This window comes from Drosophila gunungcola (genome assembly GCF_025200985.1).
Source record: "Drosophila gunungcola strain Sukarami chromosome 3L unlocalized genomic scaffold, Dgunungcola_SK_2 000003F, whole genome shotgun sequence".
NCBI classification, from domain to species: Eukaryota; Metazoa; Arthropoda; class Insecta; order Diptera; family Drosophilidae; genus Drosophila; species Drosophila gunungcola.
In genome coordinates this window covers 1,941,397-1,956,192 of record NW_026453179.1, presented here as the reverse complement: position 1 = coordinate 1,956,192, position 14,796 = coordinate 1,941,397, and the positions used below count along the sequence as shown (strand labels likewise).

The following is a 14,796-nucleotide window of genomic DNA, read 5'->3' as shown; positions in this document are numbered from 1 at the left end:
GTGCTAACTTTTAAAATCAGAAAACGGCAAAAGTTTGTTTAAACAAAGATCCTACTATACAAAGGAAAGGCATTGCATTTGTGTACTTCTGTTTTTGTTTTTGTTTTTTTTTTTTTTTTGTGTTGTTTAGTGTTATCTTTAAGGTTCTATTTAGTATAATTACATAATGACGATTTCCCATCTACTGAGTTTGCATTTGCTTTAATTACAATAGTTAATCCATAAAAAATATATAACGATGATGATGGCAAAATATTTTGTCTCAAATTGTTGTGGTTGTTGGTTGCATTACAAATTGCTGTTAAAGTTGTGTTTTTGCGGTAGCTTGCTAACGGTGTTCTGGTTGCTGTATTAAACGTTTGCTGGTTTAACTGCCGGTTGTTTTATATGTGGCTTAGTATGGAACATTTGAGAAGAGATACGAGACACTCTCGCCGTTATGTGTCCGTCTGACGGCCTCGGCGAACATCATCGAGACATCAATGCACTAAAGGGAATAAAAAAACATTAACATTTAACATTATGAAAAAGTTATAACTTAATACTATTTTATAGTGATTTAAAGGAACTATAGCAACGGGAGGCCTTAAGCTCTTGTAGGATATACCAAATATATGGTTTAATATTTAAAGTTTTTGTTTTATGTTTTGTTTGCTTACTTTAATAATAGTTTTATTAACATTTAAAAATAGTAATTTTGAGGCTTCATAAAAATCGTAAATATATTTAGGTAAATTCTTCTTTATAAACATTGACAAACCTGGATTTTGGGACAATCCCGCATATGTCCATCCTGTGGTATGGTATTGGTCACAACCACCGCCTCGAAACAGGCATTGTTAATCCGCGAAATCGCAGGACCCGAGAAAATTCCATGCGTCAGAATGGCATAAACCTAATAAAAATTGAGAATTATGTAGGTAAACAATGAATTTCAAAAGGAATCAGTCAATCAAAAGCACCTTGGTGGCTCCAGCTTCCACCAGGCGATCGGCGGCATGCACAATGGTGCCGCATGTGTCGGCCATATCATCGACCAGGATGGCAATCTTGTCCTTGACATCGCCCACCAGAACCATGGACGCCACCTCGTTGGCCTTCTTGCGCTCCTTGTGTATCAGAGCGAACTCCACATTCAGGCGATCGGCAATCGAGGTGACACTGTAAGCGGATTTCTCAAATTTACACTCAGTTTATAGAGAAATCAAAAATAATTCTTACCGCTTGGCACCGCCAGCATCGGGCGACACAATGATCGAGTTCTTCCACTCGGGAATGTTCTCCTTGATCCACTTCAGTACCGCAGGCTCGGCATAGAGATTATCAACTGGTATATCAAAGAAACCCTGGAAACAGAGTTATTACAATTTGTTAAACATCAAGTAGTCTTTCGGACATGACACATAGTTGTCAATCATTAACAATCGGTATCTAAAACATTCTTGTTTTGACCCCCCCATGATCAACATCACTTATCTCGACAGAAACAAATTTTAAACAAAAGTAAAGAAATCGAGTAAAATCCCAAAGATAAGAAAGCTACGGAATGTCTCGATCACTATCCCATTCCCCCAATCGCGTGCTGAGTATGGATGAGCATGAGGACCTCAAACAGTGGCTTAAGGAGCAGCGTATTATCCTGGACCTGCGTACCCGTCGCTCGTTCTCTGATGTCCTGCCAGTGGCCAAGATAGTCAAGCGATGCTACCCCCGTCTGGTGGACCTGCACAATTATCCAATCAAAAGCAGTGTGGTGCTTAAGCTTCAAAGCTGGGACACGTTCAACGCCAAGGTTCTGAAGAAATTGGGCATCAATATGCCGCGACCTGTGCTGCAACAACTGGCTGCAGCCGTTCCGGGCGCTATCGAAACACTATTCCAGGAACTGATTCCCGTCACCAAGTGTGGCAGTCCCAGACCGAGTCCCATGCTGCGAGCCTCTCCCAAACAGCCGGTTAATAAGGATTCCCGGAGTCGTGCCCTCCATCGATCCCTCACCCAAGTGATCGAACGTCCCTCCTCCGGTGAGAAGCAACCCAAAGTGCTGACCATGGAGGTGGACACCCTGGTCAATGGACAGATCAAGAAGGTGGCCAGGAAGGTAGTCGACCACGAACACTACGCCAAAGTAGTAAGGGAGAGCGACGAAAAGTCCAAATACATTAGCTCCATTAGCCAAAAGGCGGACTATCTGGAGAGCGTTATTGCCGTGAAGGAGGAGCGCATCTCCGAGCTAATGGACCAACTGGGCAAACTGTCGGTGAGCATTCTTTCCATGCAACCCATGCTTGGCGATAACGACGAATACAAAAGAATCGGTATAAATACCCATGCCCATATGAATAACGCCTCTGAGCCCTTCTTCAAGTTTTCCACCTAACCAAGCTATGGGAGCACAATCTCACAATCCTCGAGGATTCGACAAGCTCCCCCCATTAGTTCTTTCATACCTCAACTTACCATTGAAACACAAAACGTAAAGCTTTTCGACGACCGCATGTTATTGGATATATCTGTACCATATATTTTGTATTTAAATTTGCATGGCTTTACCCTAAATAAACAAAGCGAAATTGTTACGTCGAATAAAAGGAACATCAAATTTTCTTTATCTTAATTAAATGTAAGCTGATAAATCGAGGTGAGATAGGAAAAACGTATTGAAGGCTTTACAAATATATCGATATAAGAGATAACTTTTGCATATAAAAAAAGGTTCTGCTGGGTGTTTTCATTTGATTTATGGTTTTTTAGCTGTCTAGCTAATTATATACAAGTGATTCATGCAGTTTTTATTGGGCAGTTGATTGAAAAATATCTATATGCAAACTGTAAAAGCTTTTGCTAATTATAACTGAATTATAACTGAGTCTAAAAAGATAATTGATTTTTTAAAACTTATTAAAAACAACGTTTTTATCTTCGGCAAATACAAGCCTTTGACGTTCAGATTGATGTTCTTTATCATTTCAAATTTAAGTTCTGCTTAAAATTAAACGATTTAAAAACCGAATGTTGTTATATTTCATCAAATTTTCCTATTGAAGTCTACATTGTATTAATATTTTGAAAACCCCATTTTCAAAATTAACATAAACTGTACTGATTTAAAAAGTTGTGTGGTTTCCAGATAATTTAAATATTTAAAGGCTAAAATCTCTGGTAGACTTACCTGAATTTGTGAGGCGTGCAGATCCATGGTTATGATGTGATCGGCTCCAGCGACGGACAGCATGTTGGCCACCAATTTGGCCGAGATGGGCGCACGACTCTGTGCATTGGCCAGCGTAGAAAGAGATGCAACGAAAGGTTTCCATTAGCGCAACTAGTAGTGGTTTAGATCTTAAGGCTAGGCATTATGAGGAGTAAACCATGGAAATCAAAATCGAACATGGACACACTTATGTATATAGACAGAAATCAACAAAGAGGTTAACGTTCCAATAGATTGCATATGGAGATACATAATTCATAGACAGAAAAGAGATTCGGGTGCGACAACACAAAGGACAAATGTGATTGGGTGCAGAACCCCCCGGAAATAATGATTTGAGATCGAGAGAGGCCGAGAATGATATATGGTATATATACCCAGGTGATGAAGGTGCAACGCCAGTTAGAGATAAACATATACAGATAGATCGGTTAATACGCAAACAAGTGCAAAGAAAATCAAACATTTTTTTGACATTTTTCATTTCGTTGTTCTCATTTGATTTGGGTATTGGATTTTGGTGGTTTATTTGAATTCCGAACTGAACCGAGAATAAGGCATGCAAAACATCGGTTGGTTATCAACATGTGTGTAGATAGGATTGGGGAAAAAAGACCGTCTGGTACCATCAACTCAAAAGAAAACATTAACGAACGCAACAAAGCAAAAGGCTTAAGACAAAAATAATCTAAAGCAAAATAGTCTTTTTTTTTTTAGTCCCGCAGCAGCATTAAAAATAATAATGCCTGGGATACAGGAACTAACCGAGCTACTCACAGTATATTGTTTGGCTGAAAACTCCTAAGTTCAACAGAAATCGAATTTTGTTTGATTTTATTTTGGGTAATTTGATGCAATAGAGAGACAAAGAGTATAAAAAGAAAAAGAAGAAAACACAAAAAAGTTCAGAATAATTCAGAGTTTAAAATTAAAATTATTGTGGGGAAAAGGAGTCAAAATGTATGTATCATAAGTTTAAGTTAACAAAGTTATAATTCGTATTTCAAAAGAGGGCTTGTTAGTCAAGTGGGGGAATTGAATCAAATCAGGTTGCAGTGCCAATTCAAGTAAACATTTTTAAAAAATTACTATATTTTTGTTCCTTCCATTTCAGCTGATTATATTGAATGTCAAGAAACCCATTTACAGATTACAGAAATGAAAAATATTTGTGCAATTTGCGCGCTTGACCCCCAGGGTTCATCGTCTATATGTACATATGTACTATATACCCCCCATTGCCGATCCGATCGTCTGACGTCATAGGGGATTATCTAGCAACGGAAAAACTTAATCAAGTGGAATGGAAAATATATTTTTTGTTTAAGCCCCGAAAGGAGGCTGTTGTCAGGGCCGATAAGACAAGAACAAAAGTGCAAGATCACAACAATCAACACAAACAAACAGCAGTCGAAACAACACAAACAATAATATTTATTAGAGGTCCATTATTAAATATAGATTAATTAATGTAAATTTTTTTTATTTCATACTCGCTTTTTTTTTTTTTTTGCAATGAAGAGCCGCCGAAACAAAACAAACAGAGGCAACGAAAGTATGTGGAAAATTTTTTTTTGATTTGAATTTATCGCCAATTATTATTCATTAAAAATGTCTTTATTAGTTTATGAGCGGGGAGTGGAGGGGGGATCTGGGGATCTGGGGAGGACATGCAAGGTAGACAAAAATCGAATTTTCTGGAGAGAAACGAGAAATTTGTTAAGACAGACGCCAAAATTTTTCCTTCGTGAGTTATGAGGATGATTACGCCGTTTCGGTACTCCCTTCCAGTGTTTCTTAGTGTTTGTTTCTTTTTATTGGTTTAAAAGAAAATTAATACGAAATTTCCCATTAGAAGAACATAAAGTGTGAATTAGGTGAGCGTTAAGTAGTTGAAAAGGTATAACAAGGTAAATACCCTAAATTTCCAATCGTAGTTTTTCTTGGCTAGTTTCTTGCTTTCCGCATTATCCTCACTGCCTGCCAACTTCACGGAGAAAGAGAGACAGAGATCGATAGAGAAACGGAGAAAGAGAGAGAAATACACCAAGGCACACACACACGCGCGGGTAGAGGGAGATAGTAGCAGGGGGGCGAGAAAGAGAGAGCGAGCATGGCATGGGAATAAAAAATAATTAAAGTATTTAATCACATACGGCAGGAAAATTAAGCAAAAAATGTTGCTAAATTCATTTAAAAAATTTTCCACATTTTCCAATTGCGTGCGTTTTTACATTTATTGCATTTATCCAGCTTAGCTTCGTTGCAAACAACTTTTTTTTGAAAAAGAAAATTAAATCCAACTTGATTAACAAAATGCATTAGAAACTCACAGACACACACACAGAAATAGAGAAGTATATATAATGGGATAAATATATCGGTTATATAGCAATTAACAATCGAGCTAAACGTTGGGGAAAACATTTGGGGGAAAAGTTTACGCTTTTTCGTTTGCACTTTTCCCCAATAAAAACAGTGTGTTGTGGGCTTTGAGTTGGAGTAATAGTCGGATCATCTAGAATTAATTGTTTACATTGCTTTTCTTTGCACGTAGGACCCGAAAAGGATCTATAGAATAAAATACCGTGTGATTTTCGGCGGCCGGATCGTGTTGAGGCAAACCTACCTTGTCTTTTTTGTCTTGGCGGGCATATGGAAAGCAAGGAATCACAGCTGTAACACGAGAGGCTGAGGCGATTTTGCACGCATTGATCATGATCAGCAGCTCCATCAAGTTATCGTTGATCTCGCCGGATCCCGACTGCACGATGTATACATCCTCGCCGCGCACCGATTCCCCAATTTCCACACTGCAAAGACAGAGAGCGGGGGGTGAGTTGAAAGGCTGGATGTGGGTGCACTGCGAGAAAATATCAGCAAGATTTGGTCAAGAGTTTGGTAGGTTTTCACGCACAAATAGTTTCAATCTAAAGCATTTATCATCTTTAGATTACCGACAGCTTGCTCAATTTTGAAACGTTGTTATAAGGTATCCTAGCAATCCCTTATGCATCAATAATCAATAATGTTACAAAATTTATGTTAGAAAGACTACGACTTCAGTTACGCAAAGTTGTATCTAGATTTGAAATTATTTGTATATAAAGCTGGGGGAATGGCTTAAATACAATTGTGGAAAACTGGGTTATTACAGTTAGAGATTTTTTAGTATCTTAATATATTCTCAAACATCTCAATTAGATTGAAATAAATTATTATATAAAGGCAAATTTCTTTGTGCAAGCAAAGAAAGAATGTGGTATAAATTACACTGTTTCAGAGTGGGTAATTTTCCATTGTTTGGCTAAAGCTCGCATGTCTTGGCAACACTTCTCAAATTCGCAAGTTCTTTAAGTATCCTTTTCTCCACATCCCCACCCTCCCACTTATTATTATAGATAATCTAAACAAGAGACGCCCACGTCTACGGCGCCCACTAGTGTTGACCTTTGACGACGCCCTACGAAACTGCAAGCGCCAACGCAATCCAATCGAATCTTCTCTAATACTCTCCTACACACACATGGCGTATGCGCAATATTTGCACTGACAACCGACACCGACGTCGCTTCGTTTATTATTTTGTTTACATTTTATTTTGTTTTGGTTTCGGTTTGGCTCCAAGCTTGGTTGGCAACTTGAACTATAGATTTTCGATACCCTTGATTCAGAATGGGAGGTTTAATCAGCGTTTCGAAGGCGGAAATAAATTGGAAAATAACCCAGAACATACGTAAACACATTATAATAAACATCTCAAGTAACCTTGTTTTTATTTAAAAACAATAAAATTATTACATATTGCCCCATATTGCATCTAAAGTATGCTAGTTTTATTTAAATTAAATATTGGAACAATTCTTCAACTCTAGAAATCACCGAAAGATGCAAATATTATTCTGTTCAAAAGTTAAATTCCATAAAGCAGCCAATTTCACTCAATAAAACACTGGTCCAACTACTTCTCACTTTGTACGCTTTTTTTTGCGTTCTCATGGTTATTTCGGTTTTTGTTTTTCCATTGAAGGTTAATTCAATTACATGGCGTTTCAAACTTCAGCCCTCAACCGAATATCGATTGAACGACCTGTGCCACTGTGGCACGTAATTAATTTGTCCAATATTTCGGGTCTATCTTTGTCTGTCATATACAAATTTATGAAAGTAAACGCCTGACGCCTGTCGCCGATCGCGTGACACGTTTTCGTTATATAGTATAGTTCTGCACACGCTTATCAAAGCGACAATTCTATTGACCGGCTTTTTTTTCGAGAGTATTGATTGGAACTCCTCTCTGTTATATTTTTTCTTATCTAGGGTTCGGTCAAGGGGATCATCGCTAGCCGGCTAATGCAGCGGTTTCATCAACCTTGGCCGGATGCATTTTGCCATTAAATCATGCATTTCTGAACAGATTGCCGGGGCTGCAAAAACACTTTCACCGTTCGCCACCATGACATTGTTAGCGTGCCGGGAAAACTTGGGAAAATCAAAGGGAAAACCAGGGGGGGTGGGAAGTGGGTGGGCTGGGCGTACGGGAGACTTGCGACAGTTGGCGGTTGGCCAGAATCCGCCGCATTGCCAGCAACTAGCAACAGTTCAGTTCAGCAGCTGTTTCTTTGGCCGACCGTCAAATAGATTTTCAGCTAAAATTCATTTCGTTTTCCTTTGTTTTTTACGTATTTTTATCTCTTTCCTCGTTCGCAGTTCTGTCTGCTCATGTGATAATGTAAACCGAAAATACAAAAAACATGAAAATGAAAAACAGTCCAACTTCTCTAATTGAAATCACCAGTTTCACACTTTTTTGTATTTGGTTTGTTTATTTGTGTAGTTGTTTGTTGTGAGCATTCTTTTCATTTTCGATACTTGTGCTATCATAAGAAATTCAACGAGTTTTAGCTAGGTTATCAATAAATACGTTTTTAATATTTATTAGCTTTTAATTAACTAATAACTATTTTATTTTAACTTGAAATAAACCAAAAAAAAAAAAGATGAACTGTGTTTCGTTTTGGAGTTTCTAAAAAGTTAAGTTCTAAAGTTATGTTTGGATTATATCTGAACACCTTTTCAATGTACAGAAGTCGTACTGTAAAAATAAAAACTGTTGCCAAACGTCTCCCACTAAAGCTTATCTCACTCCGACGGAATCTAAATCGTTTTCGCTTAGTTTTAGTAGGTTTCTGTTGATTTATAAGCTTCTTATCATTTTTAACTCGGGCCCCTTTCAAAAGCTCGTTGATACCATACGACCTCAAAAGACAAACACGCAAATTCCTTATCGATCAAACTTTTTGCCTTGTAATTGATAATTGCAGTGGGTGGTAGGCTAGTTTTTAGAGGGGGTGTCGAAAACAGTTTAGAATTGCGTGTGGCAAAACCTTCAAAATGGAAATTGAAGACCACTTTGGGGTTATTGAAAAAATATTATGAGTAGCCACTGGAATTGGACTTGGCCTTTGGCAAAGGTCGTTTGTGGGTTCTCTTGGGTTGTAGTCATAAAAATTGATGGCCTTCATATTAATTACTAAATACTATGCAAAAACAAGTTTTTTCTGTGCACTTGGTAAAAAACAAAAATTGGAACGGAAGAGTGTTACTATAAGTACTCTAAGTATTCATTTCTATCATTTCTTTAAACTAACGTGTGACCTAAAAAAAAAACGAATAATGCGGAATCATCTAGTTTGGACTTATTTCTTTTCTTCTCCGCCCTTTTGTTATAAGCTTATCTTCCATTATCACCAAATTGCGCTAAAAAGAATAAGTGTCACAGTCTTAATTCAGGATTCATTCGTATAATCTGAGCGCCCTTCAATTGACTATAATCTTGACTAAAACTTGATCTCTAGCCCAGACGCCCCAGCAACAAAATCAACAACAATATCATTATCATCATCGCCGTTTGCTCGCTTTTATCAACAATCAAGACAAAGTAAGAAAAATAAAAGCAAAGGTTGACCCGTTACACCAGCACTATCAAATAACAACAACTAGTGTAAATTGGAGCAATATGATTTTCTGGCTGCTGTTCGAGAGAATACCAGAAAAAGCCAGAGAGAAGTGAGAAAGTAAGAGACGGGCAACAAAAGCAAAGCTGACAAGTGCAAACAGCAATATTGCAACAACAAATGTAGAGCAACAACCACTATGCACACGTGGGGGTCTTTTATTTAGTGAGAGAGAAAAAGAGAATTGAAAGAAAGAGCGGGCTCCACAATATGCGGGGGCGTCGCTGCCACTGCCGCTGTAGACGTCCTAACGTCTGCCGACTCTTGATGTGGCGCTCTCCCCATTCTTGATTCTCGCCTAATAAGAGAATTCTCCCACTCTTAGTCAAATAACGAAAAACGTGACGGAGTCGTGTTGTGGTTCTCTACTCGGAGGCATTTAATACCCTGTGATAGGGTATGTTTGGTTACATTGTTAATTTATTTTTTCTTTTCTTTGTATAAATACTTATTTTCTTGTACAGGTAGAAAATACATATACTAGAAATGATAAAAAGAAAGCATACAAAACTTAAAGTTTATCACCCATACGCACTGTTGAACAAACGTACTTTACCCAGACGCATGTTTTAATTTAATTAAAGTCATTGTTGGCATGTTATTTTATTGCTTGAAAATATTCCTATTAAGAAAAAACAAAAAAACCTACAAAAAAAATATATATACATAAACGCTTTCTTTTTATTAAAAATTATAGTATCAATTATATTTAATTTTATATAACCCTTCGAAGACAAAGCCATTTAAACCATATACAAAAAAACCATAACTCAAAGAAAAAAATCTATTTATTGAGTTCTTAATATCCCAAATTAAAATATCCCCTAAAAAAGTGCTGCAGCGATTATTATAGGGTATCGTCACTTCGAAGTCTATCTCGCTTCTCATTCTTACCTTCGTGTGCGTGCGAGGGCTAACATAACAAAAAACACACGCACACTGACGAAGCGCGTATCATGTCAAAAAGCTTAGCGCGTATTATAACCTCTATTTTCGTTTCGGTTTCTTCCGTTTGCCTCGTTTATTTCACCTTTTCACCGCCTAATTATTTGCTAATGTGGCTTTTGTTTAATTTTATTAAAAAGAAAAGTTGATCACGAAAAACTGGAATGGGGGTGGGGGAAAACCCAGGGGTGCCTTTATTTATTATTTGTTGTTGTTGCATCAGCAGCTGACTGGCGGGTCTTGCGCGTGTGTGAGTGGGGGAAAGAGAGGGAAGCAAACAGCGTGCAAGCCGCAAGTCTAGACATACACACATTCTCACAGCTGCTAATTTAATTAAAAATATAAAATGGAAATAACTTTTGTATTTTTTTTTTGCTTCCCTTTAGGTTTTTCAGTTTTTTTTTTAATTAAATTTAAATTTGCCGAAAATTGCACGCGACATTGGACGCGCTTTGCGTGTGTGTGTCCGTGTGTTACTCTCACTTATACCAGCATACCAGCACTATACACACACACAAACGCAGGGCTATATCGACAAAGACGGTGTACAGTCCACTTGTTAAATCAATAAAAATAAAAAGAAACCCAGCAAAAGGCAACCCACAAAATTCGGTAAAATCCTCCAGTTGAAGGTAATCGAATTCCCACTGGTTTCCATGTTTGGTTGCGGCACCAAATCGGCAGCAACCTTCAGCGAATGTCAAGGACCCTTAAAGCACATGGGTTTGACAAACAGTTTTCGAAAAACGTAAACCATTTTGAAGCACTTTTTTACACTCGGTTTAACACTTGTTGGTGGCCCCAAAAGGATGGGGACTTTTCCGCAGGACTTCTACTTACCAAGTCTCCAAATTGCTAAACTTCTTTGTAACCACTTTGCCGAGATCGATTCCCAGACGATCGACGATCCGCTGGGCCAGATCCGGATGCGAGGTGCCCGAAAACACTTTGATGTTCGGCATTCTGGAGTGGATTAAATTTAGACAACCAGCCTGTTTCTCCAAATTGTCTCGGATCAAACTTCTAGCGCGTATCGGATTAGCAGAGCGAACTGGCATCACACAATCTACGAGTAGAAGTTTTTATTATAAATTTTTTTTCGCTAAAACGCGGGCAGCGACGTCGCTGCCTTATCGGTGTGCTCGCGAGAGCGCGAAAGAGAGTGCCTCCCTCTCTCTGTGTACTACATCGACGGCGACGTCGGCAGCGCGAAAGCTTTGTGCGGGTGTGTGTGAGTGCGCCACTCTCTTTTACTCTTTTTTCTGTAAAGCCACCCCAAGTCCGACCATGTGATTTTTCTACGTGTTCTCCAGGGAACTATTAAAGCTATCGATGTCGATTTGGTTTTTTGGAAGCAGTTCGATAGATTTCCATAATTTTAAATATTCTATTTATATATGCAAATGTGCATAAAATTTTAGCTGTTTATATGAACTTATACTTAATGTATTTAAAATGTTTAAAACATGAAACACCTATATTATTTCTTTTTAACTAGATGACTTTTTGACCCTTTGAAATAAAAAAAAAAATTTTAATTTTTTTATTGACGAGATTCATTTTTTGCTCTTAAAGTTACAAGAAAATTAATTAGATGCTAAACAAAATAAGTTAGGTATTTCTTAACACTTCCAATAAGTTTTAGAATAAAATTGCATTTACAGCCTCCTTGTGATGTGTTTAAATAAACTTTTAGAATATTATTAAATTATTAAATATTCTTTTCTTTGCAAACTGACTTGTAATTGATATTGTTTGAAAATTTCTATTGTAGCCGATAGATAAAAGGCTTATCATCACCCAAAGGCAATCTATATTTTCAGTTTAACATAAAAAATATGCTGGCATGCCAACAGGCGCGCGCCAAAAGAAAAGCTTTGGAAAATTGAAACGCGACCTCGGCAAACAGCTGTTTCACGGATGTCCCAAGTTGACCATGAAAACACACACACACACAAACTCAGGCAAACAGGGCAATAACGTGATTTCTAGGATATAACTACGCACCATTCTGCTCGTTTTCCGTGCATTTCTTATCGGGCATTATACACAACTTAACTCCCGAGATCAAGGTGCTGCGACAGGTAAGCGGCGACTAAAAAGAGCGCCGGGTTTTTAACAACAAGTCGCACTCACAGCTGTTATTGCCCAGGCTAACTAAAAAGTGCACCGTTTTTAGCGACAATTGGAGATTGAGATTAGCAGCCGCATCTGGCGAAATTGAGCGAGTAAATGGAACTGAGCGCCGTACAACATGGCGTATGCGTCTATTACACATACGCACTGGGTACACACACACAAACACAGCTAGAGAGAGGGATGATGCGCAGTTGATGCCACAAATAAAAGCTTTCGGGATGCCACAACGACAGCGCTTTCCTCTCTTCTCGAAATCAGCTGTTTTGGGAGGCAATTTCCATTTAATTTATGGTACGTCATACTGCAGTTTTAGATATTTAAAAACCTATTGTGCGCCACTCAGAGCCAAAATTATTAAACAAATTAGTATATTCATGTTGTATATTTCCTTAAAAAAATATAAAAATATAGTTGGATTAAAAAAAAAACCCAATAATAATTTATTGAAACTTTAAATTAAAAAAAACAATTTAAGAAAATAATTTAAAAAATTAATATGGACGTATGTTTGCAACCCCAAATAAATTAGTTTATTAAACTTTATTTATTGGCAAAAAAGATAAATGAATATTTTAAAAAAATTTACATACAAAAATATATCAAATGTGTTAGGCTAATGCCAACACTTACAAATTTAAAAAAAAGTCTACGATACATTCCAATTTTAAGATGAAAGTAAAATGAATTTTTAACTGTCTCACAAAAATAGTTAATAGATTTTTAAATGTCAATGCTAAATTTATATTTTAGATTGTACAATTTGTTGTTTGTTAAGCATCTGAGACAATAATAAATGTTCCATGCCTTCTTATTTTTCTGTTTTATATTTTTGTATGTTATTATTTTTATAAATATGAAATATATATAAATATATTTTCTCCTGTGTAGTTGTGCTTTGAAAGGATTTCAATTGGTTCTGGGCTAATTGTTGCTCTGCAAACAATTCCACAAAAGATATGAGTAGGAATGTTTTGTTTTTTAGATTGCTAAGACGGACCCGAGTACAGTCTTTTCATTTCTACGGGGGCTCGTCACTGCTTTTCTTGCCCCTGAGATGTTTCTTGTTGTTGGTGCAACTGTACCTGGGATTGGGATGCTGAACAAAAGAACGTCGCTGAAAACACTGCGATTTGTTAAATTGTTTTTGCGTGCCTATGGCTAAATATAAATGAACTAATGCTAAATGTTGACGTACTCTTCTCCGTGTTTTATCCCTCAAAACTGACGCAAATGGCGTTGCAAGTGGGGCGTACGTTTAAAAATAATGAAAGTGTGGATCGCGGGGGGCTGAGGCGAAAACCACGTGCCGAATGCGACGCACGTTTTGAGTCGGGAGGAAAACAAAAGGCACGCACACACGAAGACCGGGAATAATACAATATAAAGTACACTTAATACTCAGACTTACTTAAAACATGTGCAGTAGAAACGTTTCCCAATTACTTTTAAACTATTAACTATTATACACTCAACGATGCGGTTTGGACACGTTTGGTCGACAGAAACTGTGTAGTTTATGTGCAGCCGCCTTTCCGAAAATGCAAAAGCTGAATGAATCAGAACGCTTTCGATTCGAATTCGAGCGAGGGAAGTTGCGTTTGTGGAGTTTGTGGTGTGCGAGAGAGAGCATGAGATAACGAGAGGGAAACTTTACTTCAGCAAGACGAAAACTTTATACCCTTGCGGTTTTAACAAAGATATGGATGTAAATATATATTTAACCTTATTTGAGCTTCAGTTTCTTTCAATAAAAGCTAACTATTTCATTTTATGTAAAAATTTTAGTTCATAACATATTACATCCTTAACACAATAAATATATTCTTACCCCTTAACTTAATAATTGAGGATATTGGCGTCCTATTTGGACCAAACTTGAAGTTTTTTTCTAAGCTAAATAACTAACTCTGGTAGTTTCGATGGAAAGAAAATTATATATTTGGGAATCTTTCTGGTGAGGACTAAAAAACTCTCTCTAAGGGTATATTATGAAGAGCGGGAGAGTGGAAGAGCGTAGGAGAGCCGGCATTTATTGTTTGTATTGGTCAAAACGTTTTGGAGCGCAGCAAAAGGGGGAGCACAAGCACGTGTGCCCAACAGACAAATGAGTAAAATATATGACCAACTCTTCCATTTTAACTCAGTCCCCAAATTGTTTACTGGGTTTTTTTCCCTATCCGAAAATTGTTGTTGTGTTGGCTTTAAAACTTCTCCACACGCTTTTGCTGACACGTTTTTTTTCTCGATCGCCATGTCTGTTGTGCGAAACGTGAATTTCGGCAGTAAAACAGAATGACGAGTAGAAGGTTTTCCGGGCAGGGGCCATACCCTATAAGCAGGCCGCCAAATTTTAATGAAATCGTTAATTTGTACAATTCAATTGAAATTTAGTAAACATTTTAAAATCACAAAATAAAGTACATATAAGCTTAAGGCAGGTTAAAAGGTTTTTTTAAAAATGTCACACATCTTATATTTATA

The 14,796-nt window shown here is 37.4% G+C and overlaps 2 protein-coding genes across 6 annotated transcripts; one reads left to right on the top strand and one right to left on the bottom strand.

Moving 5' to 3' along the window:
* Positions 1 to 86: 86 nt before the first annotated feature.
* Positions 87 to 13,881, bottom strand: LOC128258911 (ribose-phosphate pyrophosphokinase 2). 5 transcript variants are annotated; one of them, XM_052990911.1, is made up of 10 exons: positions 12,313 to 12,328; positions 12,184 to 12,271; positions 11,017 to 11,242; positions 5,844 to 6,027; positions 5,133 to 5,201; positions 3,173 to 3,271; positions 1,222 to 1,346; positions 963 to 1,161; positions 761 to 895; positions 87 to 487 (listed from the first exon to the last, which is right to left on the bottom strand). In XM_052990911.1, exons 2-10 carry the CDS (start codon positions 12,218 to 12,220, stop codon positions 395 to 397), a joined length of 1,167 nt encoding a protein of 388 aa, XP_052846871.1. In that variant the 5' UTR covers positions 12,221 to 12,271; positions 12,313 to 12,328; the 3' UTR covers positions 87 to 394. The 5 variants fall into 5 exon arrangements, with proteins under 5 accessions (XP_052846871.1, XP_052846874.1, XP_052846873.1 ...); XM_052990914.1 differs by lacking the exons at positions 12,184 to 12,271; positions 12,313 to 12,328 and adding an exon at positions 13,724 to 13,881; XM_052990913.1 differs by lacking the exon at positions 5,133 to 5,201 and adding an exon at positions 3,992 to 4,015 and having other exon boundaries at positions 12,184 to 12,360.
* On the top strand, positions 1,354 to 2,386 carry LOC128258913 (uncharacterized). Its single transcript, XM_052990919.1, has one exon. The coding sequence runs from the start codon at positions 1,547 to 1,549 to the stop codon at positions 2,378 to 2,380; it is 834 nt and encodes a 277-aa protein (XP_052846879.1). The 5' UTR covers positions 1,354 to 1,546; the 3' UTR covers positions 2,381 to 2,386.
* Positions 13,882 to 14,796: the final 915 nt, after the last annotated feature.